The 18,637-nt window shown below is 42.5% G+C and overlaps 1 protein-coding gene across 1 annotated transcript in view; it reads right to left on the bottom strand.

Annotated features, from left to right (window-relative positions):
* Positions 1 to 18,637, bottom strand: part of BANP (BTG3 associated nuclear protein) — a 130,128-nt gene that overhangs the window by 30,090 nt on the left and 81,401 nt on the right. The window contains exons 8-11 of the mRNA XM_090259613.1: positions 18,191 to 18,358; positions 14,879 to 15,009; positions 13,119 to 13,181; positions 10,186 to 10,224 (exon numbers count right to left, since the gene is read on the bottom strand). Coding sequence (XP_090115739.1) covers positions 10,186 to 10,224; positions 13,119 to 13,181; positions 14,879 to 15,009; positions 18,191 to 18,358 — 401 coding nt within the window. The remainder of the gene's footprint in view (positions 1 to 10,185; positions 10,225 to 13,118; positions 13,182 to 14,878; positions 15,010 to 18,190; positions 18,359 to 18,637) is intronic.

Below are 18,637 nucleotides of genomic sequence, written 5' to 3'. Positions count from 1 at the left end.
ATGGAACATTTCCTAATTAATGCTTGAAGTATATAGTTTTCAAAATGTCTCTAGACCCCCACACATACAGTAAAGGGATATTCTCTGCCAGACTCTACATCTAGAATTTCTAAGGGTCACAGTCCAGTGACATCACTCAAGAACAGAACAGATCTTACTTTTCTGTGTGTATAAAGTAAAAACTTCTTTCTTCAGAGCTTACTCATCACTCCCACGCCCTGCCCACATGCTCAGTTTCCGAGGGTTTGGACAAACGCACCCACTCTCCCAGAAAGGGGACTGTGTGGACAATGAGCGTCTATAAGGTGCCAACCAGATGCCAGACTGAAAGTGGTCAGCCTTCTGCTGTTGGTGAAGGCACACCTTCCTAAAGCAGGTCCCATCTCAGTGTCAAGGAAACCCGCGCAGAAAGAAGTGAAGCCTCTGCCCCAATGCAACACACTGATGGAGAGGCAGCATTGAGGTGAGACTGGGACCCCGGGTACAACTCTCCCACCCACTTGGCTCTCCTTCAAACAATATCCCACCCCAAAGCTGGGCCTCCTCTGTGGCCAAAACAAGGGTGTCAGGAGATAACACTGTGGGAGTGCATGACATGGTCAGCAGCATGAAAGCCCTGAATGGGTGCTTCACATCTCACCCCTCACCCCTAGTATGAGTGACTAGCATCACAGAGCCTACCAGGAGTAGAGGGAGCCCTACAACCCTAACTTCCTCTGAGAGTAAGCGAGACATTCAGGTACATTAGGTCTAACATGGCTACAGGGCCCCTTGGAGAAAGGTCTCTGTTTCTGGCAGAAGCTGGTTTGATGTCCAGGGCTGCTCCTAACAGGACCTTCCGGCATAAAGGAACTGTAACTGACCCTCCAGGAAAGGGCTCCCTCTCTCCCTAACCTCTGCAGGATGATGTTAAGACACATAGTAAATGATTAATTTAAAAATACTCACTGAGGATTTCCAGCCAAGATGGAGGCGTAGGTAGCGTAGACACATTTTGCTTCCTTGCACAACCATAAGAAGGATCACAAGTAACTTCAAAACAAAAAACTACCGGAACTGCCAGAAAATTGAACTGTATGGAAGTCCAACAATCAAGAATTTAAAGAAGAAATATTCATTCAGACGGGCAGGAAAAGTGGAGATGTGGAGATGAGGAGCCAGGGTGGAGAGGACATGGTGTGGTGACAGTGAGGCAGGGGTGGCGGCCAGCAGAACAGGCAGCCCCACATTCACACATGGCAGATAAAATCTGGGAGGGACACCTGGGAAGCAATCCCAGCCCCAGGCCAGACCACACAGCAAAGGGTTCTAGCGCCAGGAGAATAAACCCTCATAGCTTCTGGCTGTGAAAACCAGTGGCGGTTGGGGCAGCGGAAGAAACTGTTCATCTCTCAGGAGAGTCTATTTAGAGGGCCACCACACACCTAGAATGTATGCAAACCCACCCACTCTGGGAACCACCACCAGGGCAACAGCTAGAGGGTTGCCAGTCGCATATGGGAAGTGGGTGAAATGACTGGAACAGGGGCAAGTGCTGAGCCAGCCTCCAGCAGCCAGGCAATGGCATTGTCCCCTCTCCAATCTCTCCCCCACATACAGCTCCACAAGGTGGTGAAACAGATTGCCCCGCACTGAGGAATACCTAAGGTTCCACCCCTGACAACATAACAGGTGCGCCAAGACAGGAAGTCAAAGTAGTTCTACCTAATACACAGAAACAAACACAGGGAGACTGCCAAATTGAGAAGACAAAGAAATATGGCCCAAATTAAAGAAGAGATCAAAACTCCAGTAAAAGAACTAGGCAAAGAGGAGAAAGACAATCTATCAGATGCAGAGTTAAAAATACTGGTGATAAGGATGCTCGGAGAACTCACTCAGTACAGAAAATGCATAAGGGAAGAAATGAAGGCTACACTAAGTGAAATAAAGAAAAATCTACAGGGAACCAGCAGTGAAGGGAAGGAAGCGGGGTTCAAATCAATGAATTGGAACATAAGGAAAAAATAAACAGTCAACCAGTACAGAATGAAGAAACAAGAATCTTTAAAAATGAGGAGAGATTGGCTGAACTAAGTGGCTGGGTTGGTGAAGAATGGGGTGGTCTGTGGGCTTCACTTTAAAACTGGTTTCTCTTTTCTATCCTAATGGCTTGGACCGAAAGGGCCCAGAGTTCTCAGAGGGGGGGAAACCTAAAATATTTCCCTCAGCCCAAACTAAATATAATGGGCAAAAGGGTTTTGGACTGGTGAGATGTGCCTGGCACACCTTCCTCCAAAGAAGCCCTTTTTTTTTTCCCTAATGTGGAACATTGAAAAATTAATCCCTGCCTTTTGTCATCTAGTGGTTATGGATTGAATGATGTCTTTTAACCCTTTTGCCAAATCTGTTGCCCCCAGAATACAACAAGGATACCTGCCTATTAAACCAAGCACGCCACTGTCCGGGGACAGCCAACTGACCTGGAGTCTGCACTATCCTTCCCCATGTGGGAAGGCCACCCTCCCCTTCACACCCCCACTCTTATTAGGGATTTCTGTACCCAAGGGTAGGTAGGACGACGACCATGTCCAGTTTGAAGCAGCTAGAGGAGCTTGAGACCTTCGCCCATTGTCCTTTATAAGATTATAAAGGGTCTTAATATCTGAGAGGGAGGGATTGTTATTTTTTATTGTTAAAATAGTTAATTAATCATTTATTTATTTTAAAAAAGAAGAAGAATATATGAAAGGGTGAAGCGCGAGAGCTTGTATGTACAAACCATGGGCACGAATTTGGGGGGGGGTTGCTGGGAGAGGGGAGTGCTGGGTGGAGAGGAGTAAAGGGGAAAACATTGGAACTATTGTAACAATATAATCAATAAAATATACTTAAAAAAATAAATGAGGAGAGAATAAGAAGACTCTGGGAAATCTCCAAAAGTGACAACATCCAAATTATACAGATGCCAGGAGGAGAAGAGGAAGAGCAATAAATTAAAAACTTATTTCAAAAAATAATGAAAGAAAACTTCCCTAATTTGGCAAATGAAATAGATATACAAGTCCAGAAAGCATAAGAGTCCCAAACAAATTGGATCTAAATAGGACCACACCAAGACAAATCATAATTAAAATGCCGAAGGCTAAAGATAAAGAGAGAATCTTTAAAAAAGCAAGAGAAAATAAGAGAGTAACCTACAAAGGAGTTCCCATAAGACTATCAGCTGACTTCTCAAAAGAAACTGTGCAGGCAAGAAGGGACTACAAGAAGTATTAATAAGCAAGGACCTACAACCAATATTAAGCTCTCCAGCAAAGCTATCATTTAGAATGAAAGAGCAGATAAAGTGCTTCCCAGACAAGATAAAGCTAAAGAAGTTCACCATCACCAAGCCCTTATTATATGAAATGTTTAAAGGGACTTATTTAAGAACAAGAAGAAGATCAAAACTATGAACAGTAAAAAGACAACCAACTCACAACTCTCAACAAATGAATCTAAAAAACAAAAACTAAGCAAATAACTAGAACAGGAACAGAACCATAGACATGGAGATCATACAGAGGGTTATCAATGGGGAGGCTGAAGGAGGAGAATGAGGGAAACATACAGGGATTAAGAAGCATAATTGGTAAGTACAAAAAAGGAAGAGGGATGTTAAAAGTAGTAAAGGAAATGGAGAATACAAAAACCTTATATGCATGACCCATGAACATGAACTAAGTGGGGGCTATTGCTGGAGGGAAGGGGGGTATCGAGTGGAGAGGAGCAAAGGGAAAAAATTGGAACAACTGTAATAGCATAATCATAAAATATACTTAAAAAATGAAGTTTGTGATAGTATCCCAGTAAAAAATAAATAAAATAAAAAATAAAAATACTCACTGAGTGAGAAAAGAGACAATAGCATGTAGTAGTAGAAAAAGTCACCTACACGCCAATAGTACCTATGGCCAGACTGGGAACAAGAGAAATCAGCACGGTTTTAACTTGTTTAATAATGTGACTTTTAACAATAAGAAACATCTGGGAGAAAGCCACAAATGCACATGAATATCTGAAGGACCAGCCTCAGGCCCATGCATCTTTCTCCAAGGAGGTGCCCGTGACCAGAATTAGTGACAGCATCTTAATTTCAACCCTAACAAATGTGGCCACCTTGCTTCCCCAAAAAACAAGAGATTAGATGAAGGACGAGGAATGATCACTACAAGAGCATGTGGATGGCCAAAAACAGAGGGAAGAGAAGAGAAAACATATGAATGCACCACAGGGCCCCGTACTGCCTCAAATCTGCTCACCACCACAGCCATCCCTTAAAATGCAGCTTACAACTAAACCTCAGGTTTTCCACCGGTCTGCAAGCTGGTCATCTTTCCAGATCCTTCCTTCCCAGGATTAGAAAGCACTGGACAGAGCTGCCCTAAGCCTACCTGTCTGTAAAGTACCAGGCACTCACATACTCTTAACTGACCCACAGTGGATCTGCCAGGTGCCACACCCCTACAGGGGATGGGACTAGGATCTTTTGATATTTAATTGAAGAAAATATATGACTCAAAAAGGACAGTCCAGTGTCAGAACCACGTTACCAGATTATGTAAATGTAGCACAATAAACTCAACGCAACATAAAGACATGAGATTTCTCTCCTGGAAATAAAAGTTGGCTGCAGGCCTGACCTTAAAATCCCACCAGCAGCAGCAGCAGTGATTAACACAGCACACACTGCCTCCCGTCTGCTGCCAGGTAACCAAGGGCGCAGTGCTTTCACCGAAGCTCTGCACTGACTTAGAAAACACTCAGCCAGCACAAGCAAGACCAGCGATACACATCTTACTAGTAATGAGAACACCCATGATAAACATGACCATATCACAGGAACAGAAGTAGGAAAGGGCTCAGCAGCCCCTGGCATCAGGTCAGTATCTTTGGGCATCAGCCCCAGTGAGGTGTAACTGCTCTGTAGGATTTTGTATGTAGCTGCTTAATCAGCCTTAAATAGCATTTATACCTACTGAGTAAGAATTTAACATGAAGCCAATGAGAAAGTCAGTGGATCCATGAATTCAAAAAGATATGTAATTCTGCGTATATTATATAATTTTTAAATTATGTATGTCAATATTACATAAATTTATTTGTGTGCATCTATAATTCAGGAGGATTTCCTGCTCCCTGGAGTTGAAGTAACTATTCAACACCTTTCACTGCATAAAATTGGGGTGAGCCTGGTGTTGTCAGTCTTCAGTAAATCAAACACTAACACTTACACCAGGCCTGTGAACTGGGGAGTAGCTGCCTGGGGTTTCGTGGGAGGAGAGACTCTAAGGCCCAGTCTGGCTAAAGAGGAAAGAGCCCTAGACCCCCAGGGCTGATCCTCTTGTGGGCATGAGAGAAGGGGGTGGGGGCAGAAGGGGAAGGTAAAGGGAAGAGACAAAGAGACAGAGACTGAGGTGGTGGTGGGAGAGTGAGAGATGGGAGGACAGGCGCTTCTGCCTCCAGCACTGCAGTGACATCGAGTTGATTGGGGTGTTTTGTATCTTGAAAAACATCATTCTGTTTCACAAGTACTTGGTTAATTCAGAAGACAAAGCTGTTGTGAGCAGGATAACTTAACAGCAACAAGAACTGGATAGATGATAAATAACAAAAACTCATTTTCATAAATGGAAAACAAGAAAGGATTAGCTAAACCGATGTCTAACAGAAAAAGGAAACTTCTTATGAATAAACACACAGGAAACAGTTTCCTTTAGAAAAGAAAAAGGTGCTGGGTTCTAAAATTTCTCTAGCCATGAGCTTCAGTCTTACCTTTACTTAAAATCTGTCTTTAACTGAAGATCCCACAAACATGACCAACAATGAGGATCAGGTGGAAGTGAAAAGGTAGCATGAGATTTTACAGGCAAAAAAATTCAGATGACTAATTAAATTATAATTTATGTGACATAGAAAGTGAGCAGTTCCAACAAAAAACTAATCAACCTAACAAGTGAATTTGGCAAAGCAGCAGGATACAAAGTCAATATTCAGAAATCGATGGCATTTTTGTATACCAACAATGAACTATCAGAAAGAGAAACTAGGGGGAATAAAATTCCATTTACTACAGAAACAAGAAAAATAAAGTACCTAGGAATAAATTTAACCAAGGAAGTAAAAGACCTATACTCAGAAAACTACAGAACACTGAAGAAAGAAATTGAGGAAGATATAAATAAATGGAAGTATACACTTGGTTCTTGGGTTCGAAGAATTAACATCATTAAAATATCCATCCTACTCAAAGCAATCTATAGATTCAATGCAATCCCTATTAAAATACCAATGGCATACTTCACTGATCTAGAACAAATACTCCAAAAAATTATATAGAACCAAAAAGACTCCATAGCCTCAGTAATCTTGAGAAAGAAGAAGAATAAAGTTGGAGAGATCATAATACCTGATATAAAACTATACTACAAGGCCACTGTAATCAAAACAGCCTGGTACTGGCATAAGAACAGACACATAGATCAATGGAACAGAACAGAGAGCCCAGAAATAAACCCCTGTCTCTATGGTTAATTAACATTTGACAAAGGGGGCACGAGAATACAATGGAGTAAAAAGTCTCTTCAATAAATGGTGTTGGGAGAACTAAACTGGTACATGTAAAAAAAAGAAACTAGACCACCAACTTACACAATACACCAAAATAAACTCAAAATGGATAAAAGACCTGAATATAAGTTGTGATACCATAAACATCCTAGCGGAAAATGGAGGAAGTAAAATTTCAGATATCCCACAAAACAATACTTTTGCCAACATATCTTCTAGGGCAAGTGAAATAAAGAAACAAAAACAAAAACAAAAATGGGACTACATCAAATTAAAAAGCTCTGAATGGCTAAAGAAGCCATCATCAAAGTGAAAAGTGAACTGACTGTATGGAAGAACACATTTGCCAATGATAAGATCAGACAGAGTTTAATCTCCAAAAGATATAAAGAACTCAACACCAGAAAGACAAAAAATCCAATTAGAAAATGGGCAAAGGACCTGCACAGACACTTCTCCAAGGAGGACATACAGAGGGCCCATAGATGTATGAAAACATGTTCAACATCACTAGCTATCAGAGAGATGTAAATTAAAACCACAATGAGATACTATCTCACACCGGTCAGAATGGCCATCGTTAATAAATCAACGAACAAGTGGTAGCAAGGATGTGGAAAAAAAGGGGACCCTCGTGCACTGTTGGTGGGAATGCAGACTGGTGCAGCTACTGTGGAAAACAGTATGGACTTCCTTCAAGAAATTAGAAGTGGTACTGCCTTTTGACCCAGTGCACCACTGCTGGGGTTATACCCAAAGAATCCCGAAACCCCAATTCAAAAGAACTTATGCACCCCTATGTTCATAGCAGCACTATTCACAATAGCCAAGTGCTAGAAACAGCCTAAGTGCCCATCAGTAGATGAGTGGATCAAAAAACTATGGTACTTTTACACAATGGAATACTACACAGCCAAAAGAAAGAAGGAATTCCTCTACCTTTTGTGACAGCATGGATGGAACTGGAGAATAGTATGCTAAGTGAGATAAGCTGGTTTGGCTCAGTGGATTGAGCGTCGGCCTGCGAGCTAAGTGTCACTGGTTCGATCTTCCAGTCAGGGCACATCAGAGAAGGAAAACTCTGATTTCAAAAAACCTCCGCTGCCTTGCGGCATACCTCTTCAGGGGAAAGGCTAAGGGAGTAAACCCCGACAGAAAATCCGGAGCCGGAGTCCCTAAGGTGGTTTGACGTTGTAGTCAACACCGGCAACTCCTGCGGCGCACCTGAAGCCAAGCTGTATTGACTCCGTCTTTCCCTTGGATCCTTCAGCTGCGAAGAGAGGGGGGGTCTGCTGCATGGGCAACAGCAGACCCTCCATATCACCCTGCCCAGGCTCTGTAGCTTCAGCTTCACTGGAGAGGACACTCCAGCGTCATCGCAAGATGTCGATTCAACACGGGAGGAGACAGATACCGTGTCACTCCCGAGTCGGACTGCACAGCCATTCTCGGCGGTGCAGATAGACTCTTAAGAAGCTACACCATCGTCTCTCGAGACGGACGGCTGCCAACGAAAGACAAATACCATATAATCTGACTTCTAAGAGTAATCTAATGAACAAAACAAACAAACAAGCAAAACAGAACCAGAGACATGGAAACATGGAACAGGCTGACAGTGCCCAGAGGGGAGGAAGGGAGGAGATAATGGTGGAAAGAAGAGGAAGGAACTAGTCAAAGAACATGTACGAATGACCCATGGACATGGACAACAGAATGGAGATTGACTGTGGGAGCTTGGGGCTGGGCTGGGCTGGGTGGAGGAGGGCAAAGGAGGGGTAAAAATTGGGACAACTGTAATAGAATAACAATAAAAAAAAAGTGATCAGTGCAGTAGTTCTATTCATTTTGTAGGGAGGTTGCTAAGAGAAAGAGTTAATGGGAACCTGGAGGAAGATGTGTTTGAACACACATAAATCAGTGGTAAATCATGACTGCTCATGTGAATGGGCTGATGAGGGATGAACATGAACTGAAGTGAGGCAGCAGCACTGGGTGAGTGCGCAGAATGGGATAGCACTCTTGTTTGGGGAAGTTTCAGAGGGTGGCTCTTCCAATGTAAATTCTAGGAGTCCTTCCTAAGTTGACAACTGTGGACACAACTCATGTGCCTGCTATACCTGTCCACAAAAGCTGGGTTCTCTGCCTTCAAGACTTACATGGAATGATGTTGCCTGATTATACACAGTGACTTGATAGTAACATAATATAAAAACCTGATTACATTTGAAAATCCCTAGTGGAATTTTGCACAGGAAGAGAGACAGAAACAATGGGAAAATCAAAGGCAACAGACTCATTTTTCTCATCAATTAATGTTCAGCAACTTTTAATTAGAACCGAATTTCACTCCCAGTATGAATACAAACCACTAAATTATCAAAACCAAAGAGATAAACTACTGACCCATTATCTCCTGCCCCATGCTGGACATCTCTTGCCTGACCAAGAGAAACATCAATTAAAGCTTCTGAGAAACAACTTCTACTGGGCCTGGTCAACAACTTTATCACCAAGACAGCACAGAGAAACAACTGTGGGGGTTTTGTTGTTGTTGTTGTTTCCACTTTGCATTTTGTTTTGGGTTTTTTTTGGTTTTTTTTTTTTTTTGGTTTTTTGGCTCTTTTCCACAGTAGCTATGTTATATTTATATATTAATACTGCTTTAGGACACTGATCAAAAGCTCATGTGTATGCTCAAGAAGAAACTTTAGGACTAAGAAACTCCAACTTAAACAAATGCTTTAAAGTCTGTTGCAATTCTCCCAAGGCACTCCAAGGGTTCAAGAGAAAATCCAAGGGGTAGAACTATCTTTTCACTCCCTAGTTCAGGGACACATGTTCTCCACAACTCGTTCATGGCAGACATCATGCCCTTGCCAATGACAGTGGAACACAGGTGTTTCAAAGGGGAGTGTGAACTTGGTTTTGAGAATAATAAGTATTATTATCTTGACAGCAAATGAGCTGTGTTTATGGTTCATATGTTTTATAAAAAAGGAATATCATCCAGACTCGTTTTTATAATTATCCAGAGGTTACAAATATCACTTTAATAGAAACTCTTCAAAATGACATGAACATTTTAATCCTCAAATTCACCAGCAATTTTACTAGATCTTTAGTAAGCAAATCATTCTTCACTTTGTAAAGACAATTTGTATCAAGTGTGTTCAATGACTGTCTCAGTTACTTTTTGTCCAAGATTAAAAAAGACAGTAGTTCGACAGTGACAGCAATATCCATGAACAAAATCTCCCTTGTTTTAATATATAGCTACTGTACTAACACTGTCATCAACAATGGTCATGTCAATTTATAGAAAAGTGATACATAGATATGGGAGATTTCACCTGTAGAACAAAGAGCGACCTGAAACCGCACAAAGAAGCAGATGCAGCCCAGAGCCCTGCAGTCCAGGGGTCTACATCCTTCAGGACCTCCTTAGCCACCAGCAGTAAAGCTGGTATTTCCCTGGGAATAATGCAGTGCCACCCTCTGGCTCCCTGCTCCCCACTCCCTCCCTGTGCTAATACACTGTCTGGTGGTCTACCACAGCAAGCAAGCATGAAGTGAAGGCAGGTGAGTACTTACCTGCCCATCCTGTCCCACATGGTGTATCTGTAGATTGCCCTGAAAAATGGATGAAAAAAATGACTTCAGCAGGAACTTCCCCATGCTATTTGTGAATAACCCACAAAACCATTAACACCAATTCTACAAAAACTCAACCGTTGCAGCTATAAAAACCTGAATCAAAATTTTAAGCTGAATTTATAGGTTAATATTTTTTCTTACAAAAACAAAAACTCAGAAAAAAACCAAAAACCACTGTACACCCCCAACCACAAATGTAATATTTTTTTTCTAACTTTCTGAGACAATATTAGACTCACATTACTGAAAAGTGGTATAGAGACGTCTGTGTACCCATGGGGACACCTTATATAATTATAGTGCATTATCACAAGTAGGAAATTGACAGGATGCAATGCAATTAACCAGACCACAGGCCTACTGAGATCACACCAGTCAGAAATTCATTTTTATTTGTTTAATAATAATTGCTTTAAGCTTGGAAGGTTCTGCTAAATGTATCTACAGACATCCTCATTTTAACAAAATAATTACTTAATTTTTAAATGATTTGTAAATGGATAAGACTCTATTGTGATAACTGCATATTGAAACTTATTACAAAGTAATCAGCAATTTCTTCTAATTCATTGCATTTGATTCCTAATGGAAACAAAAAATATGGGATTATTTTTAGACAAGAGGGATTCAGTTATGAAAACTGAAAAAAAAGGCCAAAATTGATTTTAAAAATTGAAATTCAAGTAATATTCTAATAACTTTTTTCAAAACAATATACAAACGAATGTACGTTGATTATTTCCTATTACTATTATATCTAGTTTCCTTCTTCTCAAATGGCTACAGCAAATTAAGCATTCTGATTGAGGGTACGTGCCTTCTGGAGAGATACCTCTAAACTATTCATCTGGCCCCCACTTGTCTGAGCTTTTAAAAATGAAGCCCCCTGATACTCAACAGGACACCGCACTTCGTCTGCAGGTTTCCTGCACCGCTCTGCACATCTCCCACACAGCCCACTTTAGGGTGAGCTAAAAGATTCCTCTCCCATCACCTCCAGCTCCTTAACTTTGACAGTCAGGCCTTACAGGACCACCTCCAAGCTCGCTCACTGTCTGCTGCTCTCCTTCCCCTGCCCGGTGCTTCAGCCCCAGCAGCGTGCTTTCGCCCGCACACTCACTTGGCCATATGCCAATCAGTGAACTCATTATCCTGTAAATGAATCAATTCCCTCCTTTGACCAGGTATTTACTGTTCCTCTCACAGGAATTCACTCATTCAGGTATCCCCATTCTCCCTTCATCCTTTCCATTTGCATGCCGGGCCCACTGACAAACCTTCAGGGTCCAAATGAAAAAACTTGCCTTATGAAACAGCCCAGAACCCCTCTCCCACGAAGCCCCGTTCTCTGGAGCAGCCCTCCCAGCACAGGCGTCTCCGGACGCTGCAGGGAGCCTCTGGCCCACACTGTCACACAGCGGCCACAGCCAGCAGAGCAACCTGCACAGGGCGGGAGCTCACCAAGAGCCTTGTGCACGAGTCAGTAAGCAAACTACTGCCACCTGCACCTCAGCCCCCTAGGCTCTGGGAACCGAAAAGTCAAAAGGGCACTAATGCCATATCTACCTAAGGAAAGCAGCCTAGGCTGCTGCTAGAATACAGAGAAATGTCCACAAAGCATCTCTGAAACTAGTCAAACGCTTTCCTCAGAGTTCCCCTGAAGGGCTCCTTGACAGGTCAGGACTTCCACAGTCGCTGCTGGTTCTGTACCCGCTTTTGCAGTTGGTGTGTGAGGAAACCTGGCACCATGTAACAGCACACCACAGTGCAGGTCAGGCACACAGCTGGTACCACCTTCATGGTCTAGAGACAAGTATGTTCTTCAGCTCCTGGCCCATGCTGCATGGGGCACACCATCCCACACCGCACTTGGTCACCAGAGCACATATGTACCGCTCAGCAGCACTGGGACAAAGTCACAGGAAGGCAGGTAAACTGAGTCTGCTGACACTGTCCAGTGCTGCAGACAACAGTGTTCCCACAACAGATGGCCACCAACCACTCATGCCCTGTACAGGAAGGCTAGAAAGACAAGGTACCCGATGAGGAGCTCAGGGAATATCAGCGCCATGACCAGCTGGCCTCACCTTCCAACAGCCTGGACGGTCAACCTGATCTTCACACACCAACCCCCTACAGCAGCTGATACACATATGCAACAGCCCTGTGCAGCTGGGAAGGACTCCCTGCATTCTGTCCTTATCATGGATTAGAATTAAGGAAAAGCAGAATGCCAAAGCTCAGACACCAGTGGTAAGACGCCTGGGTCTCATGAACTTAGGGCAGCTGAGGCAACCCTAGAAGTGGCACGGGTGGGGAGACCACAAGGAGATGCGTGGAAGCTCATAGGATGTACATGTGCTGCCTTAAGATTCCCAACCAATCCACAATACGGGCCTTGGTTCTACAGAGACAGAGCCTAGGCCTGTGGAGCTGAGGAGAACCTGTGAGGTCACTGTCACAGGAGCAGGGCCCCACCTCCTCTTCCCTCTCCAGCATGCTGGGGAACTCCCCAGGCAGAAAAGCAGGACCAGAGCCATGCTGGAAGCTAGGTCTGCATCTCGGATGGGAAGACGGGGAGCAGGGTGGGCAGGGAGAAAATAGGTCTTCAGAGGGCAGCTCAAGTCAGGAGCAAAAACCTCAGCACAGAAAATCTTACTAAGAAAACCAGATGGGGCTGCAGAGATAAACTGGCAGGAAGGACAAGTAGGGCCAGGAGTCTGTGCCCAAGGACACTAGAGTCAGGCAGTCAATGCTGGGTGCCGTGTTGTCTGGGGACTCTCAATTGTCTACCTCATCTGACAAAGGTCAGAGGCAGGAAGCCTACAGTACACAGCGGACCCTCGGCAGCGCTGGTGGCCACAACTCACCTCACTGTCCTGCGTGATCTGCACCTGCTCCCCTTGAGGCACCTGGGCGATGTGGAGGTGACCCTGTGGGATCCACAGCGAGAGAAGACAACAAGAAGCATCAGAAGAAAATCGAAACCAGAGGAAACAAGTAATGCTTTCTGTAATTTTTGTTCTTGATTATCTGCTCACAATTCAAAAAAAGACAACTAAATCCTGAATAGGGCAATATAATATATGCATAGTATTAGCTACTGAACAGACTCTTGAAATTAAACTTTTAGTACATAATGTATACAGAACATTTTGTAGTAATTCTTAAAGGAGCAATGGGGCCTAGGAAAATTCTTTTAAGTCTTTAAATTTGCTTAAAAAAGCAAATTTCAGAATGTGAAGGACATACAGAAAAGAAGGGAAACAATTTTCCAGAGAATTCGAATAACTTTAAAAAAATCATACTATTAATTCAGAGGGACCAGAAACCTCATGGGAATAGCCAGCAGGGTCTCCCAGCAGTCTGGGGGTGCTGGGTGGCTACACAGTGCTGTGGGGCTGCAGGGAGGGGAATTGTGCATGTGCATCTACACTAAAAACAGGTCAGACAATATTTTTTCAATCAAAGAAACACATGACTATTTAAACAGCTGGAATAAACACTAATAAATGTGGTTCCAAAAAAATCAAAGCATCCAACTATACGATGTTTATAGATACAGGCAGATAAATAATGCCTATAAATCTTAACTTTGCCCAGTGATATGAATATCCATGATCTTATTTAAAATTCTATTTTGATGAAAATGGATCTTAAAGTAAACTACTGTAGAAATTTCTATTGATTTCATTTTACTATGTGATGTGAACCCTGTATCCAAGTTATCTTTCACAAAACTTTCTTACTAAGAATAACTGCCTTTGTGACTGTCAATTAAACAAAGAATTCACTATTTATAACTGCTTTATCTCCTCTGGAAAAAGAAAAAGCCCATTTAAAAGTCCTCAGCAATACTTTCTGGAAGCCCACCCTTTCCAGGCAGTGTGCTAAGTGCAACATCAAATGGAGGCCACCCTGAGATGGGCCCGGGGTTCCAGGAGAAAGCCAGGTGATGCAGGCGTACAACAAAGAGGCTGGTTGTGACTCAAACATCAACAGGATCCCAGGGGCACACTGAAAACATCCCGCTCCCTAGCAAAGTCCCCCAACACCTTGGCCACTGGACCCATGAAGGGTCTGGAGAAATGTCCACCTGGGCTGACACAGCCAGAGAGAGCAATGGGGCTACGTGGGCTCACCACTGAGCTAACTGCCCACACAGACTCAGTGCACGTTCCACAACCCAAAGGAAGTACTACACTCTAACTAAGGCCAGTAGTTTTTTCCACTGACCCCAGAAGGAAATTACTTTTTCTTCCCCCAATAAAAGGATGTCCGTGTTTCTGAAATGAAAAAATATCTATGGCACATCTCTGATGCCTCCCAGGACAGGCAACAACAAGGGCCCTTGGAGCTGAGAGTGACCACTGCGTGCAGCACAGCAGGGGGGCCACAAAGGGCCAAAGACAATGACATGGTCGGTCACCTGATGATCAGCCTCATTATGAAATGTAAGGGCTCATACTCTAACTATTTCTACTTCAACATGGCACTTTCCCCTCATCCCAAGCTATCTACATCACCCAGAAATGCAGGAAGAACTGGTCTTTGCCCTCCTGATCCCTGCCGCACCCTGCCCCTCCCCCCCAATTCATTCATGGAAGCAGACTGGCAGAAGGGTACATACTACTTGGACCTGTCCATCCTCTCCGATCTGGTGGATCTGGACCTGCTGGGCATTGGCCAGGGTGTAGTGCAGGGCCTGTGGCTGGGGCTGTGGAATCTCAGTGGTGGGTGGCGGTGTGCTCATCAGGCTCTCTGTGGGGAAACAGACGGGCTCAGCATCAGCCCAGCAGAAGGGCCATACATGCACATGTCCAGGCTGCCTTCTCTTCCCTGGTCCCCTACCCTGAACTCCCAGAGAAGAGGAAAGGAAATTCTTCATTCTGAAGCCCAAGTCAGCATGTCCCAAGGGAGGGCACGGCCCTTTGTAGCGATCATTAGTAATTAGTATTAGATAACAGAGATTTCTGACCTGTAGACACAAGGAGTCTAAAGAATTGACTATTCACTGACGCAGACTATTCTAATCCATCTATTTAAATGAAGTTTCTCAGGATATATTGACAAAATGAAAAAAAATAGGAAAAAGGAGATTAGACTTTATTTTAAACCAGCAATAGGTAATATCTGTCCTTGGTTCATTAAACTACAGAAAAAAGCTCCACTCACTTATTTAAAGAGAGACTTCAAATAAGATTTTACTTTCTATGTTTAATCCAAAATGAGAGTTTTTGTACTGGACTTTGTATTGATGATGTGTATTAATTTTAGTTGTAATATCTTAATCAGAGAAATTTTCTCAAACACTTAGAACATTAAGGGCTCAGAAAAAAATTTTAATTCTCACATATTTTGTTGCAGAAAATTATGATGGATCACTAAAAAACTTTTAAACATAAAACATTACATTAAGAGGAAATTCTGTGAGAGAAGTACAATAGTAAATATGAATGAAATAAAATGTCTGATTACTAAAGATAAACTTCTCATGTATTTTTTCTAATAATTTAACGGTGGGCATCAAATTGAGATGGTGTATAGATTCCACAGCATTTTTTTAAGTAATAGAGCAATATGCCAGAAATTACAACCTTTTAAATTATTTCAAAGTATAATAAAAAATGTTAGATGTCAACATTATAAAACGTCAACTTAAAAATAGCCAAGGAAGAACACTTTTCAAACTTTTTAAAGAGGGTAGTGACAAAAACATTTAAAATCCCCTCTGCTAGTTAATAAGAACTATATACAGTAGTCCCTCTCTGTATCGCAGTTCACTTATCGCGGCCTCAGTCTATCGTGGGGTTTTTAAAAATATTATATTTAATTATTTATCACGGATTTTTCGCTATATCGTGGGATTTTGCAGTACTGTATATGTATGTTGTTAAAGTTACGAAGGTTTAAGAGTGTAGAATATGTTTAAGAAATAAGTAGTGTTTATAAAAATGTGGGAAAGGTTAATAAGGGACTGGGAATGGTTTATAAGTGTGTGGGAAGGATTTATAAAGCCTTAAAGTATATATAAACACTAAAATAAATGTAAGGCTCTTACTTTGCAGATTTTCACCTATCACGGGGACATCTAGAATATAATACCCGTGATAAGTGAGGGAATTCTGTAACTATATAGATTCCCAATAATTTCTGCTCCAATGTTAATAAAAATCAAATGATTTTGCTGATTTTCAAAAATATAACCAAAAAGAAAGATAGTCCCCAGGGTTCTAAAAAGACCATGGAAGGCATGACTTATGTATTATGGCTCCCAAACCTAAGATTCAAATTATTGAATTTACCATTTAATCAATAGCTCCCTTTAATTATACAACATGACAACCAATTTAATTTATGTTTTGTAACTTATACTGATATCAAAGTCCAGTACAAAAACTCTCACTGGTAACTTGTTTGTGATCAAGAACAGACCAAGATCTATGGCAAGTGACGAGAGACAAGGATGCTCATGCTGACATGAGGCCAAGGGGTAGTGCTGAGGAGGCCCTGGACCACAGTGCGCACAGGAAGAGATAGAAACAGAAAGGACAGGCCACTCAATGGGCCTCCTGCCCCACCCCCAGGCTGGCTCTTCCCTGGATCCAGAGGAAAACCAGCTGCACACACAGATTTGCAGTCAGCAGATCGTCAAGAGCTGGTTCGCTGCAACTCTAAAATATTGGGCACTAAATAGACACCCGCCCTAAGGTCTTCCACTCACCAACGAGACCGTGGGAAAAAAAAAAAAAGCTGAATTGTATTTTAAACAATAAAGTGTAGCCATCTGAAACTCAAGCACATATAAAAGTTTATACAGTGTTGCTAGATAAAACACAAATGTTTTAAAAAATTGATTTTTTTAAATCCCTTGAAACTAGTAATTTTATGGTTTGTGTTCAAAGTGAGAGTATTAACCTTGGCTCAGAATCTCATTTATTGCATTTATTTGGAAGTTCCTTTTAGGTCAGCTGATAATTCAAAACTAAGCAGGATACCCCAGCTGGAAGTACTACCAATAACAAAATCCTGTCTTAATTAGATATTACTAAATTATTTCTGCCACCAGAATAGATTAAGTATCAGATTTGCTTTGTTAGGCTGTGAATATGCAGAAAGAACAATGACAAAAATTCCAAAGTCCCTTTAGCTAACGACCTATTTTGCTTTGCCTCATTTTAGCCAAGAATGTAGTATATTAAATAGAGAACAATTAAATCAACAGAAACATACAAAGCAATGTATTTTTTTTCTAAAGTTTGATTTTAAAAAATGAATTGTTCTGTGTTTCTCTCAAACAAATTTGATTCCAGTGCTCATGAGGAGGCAGCCCTCCATCCAGAAAGCCTCTGGCCTCTCACAAACTGAGCAGGAACGTGGCACCTGCCAGGGTTTATAAGTAGAAGCTTGAGACCAAATATAATAGCTCAGAAACTCATTCTTCATCCTCTCCAGCAAAATAAACACCTAAAGACCAAAGGAGTATAATTATGTCCATCTCACTCATGTGATTTTTTTAAAAGCCCCATCCTGAATGTCACTTTTCCCCTTCCCCACCTATGGCTGTGTTCCCTCCGACCCCAAACACCTGGCCCCTGGCATGGAGCAGCATCAAAAATAACTAGGCAGAGAGAGGAAGTAAAAGAGCTGCTGACTGACCCCATCCTTCTGCCTCCCCGCCAGGGGGCATTAGTGTGTGGTGGCCCTCGTTTACATGCCACCAGGAGCCTTAAGCAGATCTGGCTGAGGCTCCCCGCCTGTCACAAAAGCAGCATTTGTTTCCTAAATGACTTATGCTGCACGTGTGTGCATAGAGTAAATTAAGGCTCTAATCACTGGGTTTCTAGTGGCAGCTGTAGATTTTGCAGGTGAGTGGCCTCATTCAGGACGGTCCCCTGAGTCCCGCAACGAGAACTGCTCCAGGCTGCCCCCCACAGCGTACCTGATGTGCTGTATGAAGATGAGGATGGCGTTCTCCGGGAGAAGCTCTTGACAGCCAGGCTCTGGCCTCGCTGTTTCCGCCGCCAGGCCGTCCGGCATTTGGAGTCAATGCTCTGTTTGATTCGGTACCAGTCAGATTCTGTGATTCCAAATTTATAGAAGAGGTGACCTGGAAGAAGATATCCCAAATAAAAGCACCGTGAGATGAAGGCTTTCCTCTTCAGTCCTGGCTATTTGGGAGCAACTTGAACACAAAAATGTTATTGGGGCTGAGAGCCTCCCACACCAGGCATGCCAGTTATGTTATAAATTCTTTCACTTATTTAACTTTTAAATAACTCTGACTGGGGCCACCCAAACCAGATAGAAATAAAGCAACAAGCTAGGTGCTGAGGGTTCACATGAGTTTCCCAGATGCTCCACAGTCGAACTCTTTTCTCTATTCTAA

Source organism: Furipterus horrens, unplaced genomic scaffold (genome assembly GCF_987537825.1).
Source record: "Furipterus horrens unplaced genomic scaffold, mFurHor1.1.pri manual_scaffold_13, whole genome shotgun sequence".
Taxonomy (NCBI): Eukaryota; Metazoa; Chordata; class Mammalia; order Chiroptera; family Furipteridae; genus Furipterus; species Furipterus horrens.
The sequence above is the reverse complement of the archived record's forward strand: the minus strand, read 5'-3'. Positions and strand labels throughout refer to the sequence as shown.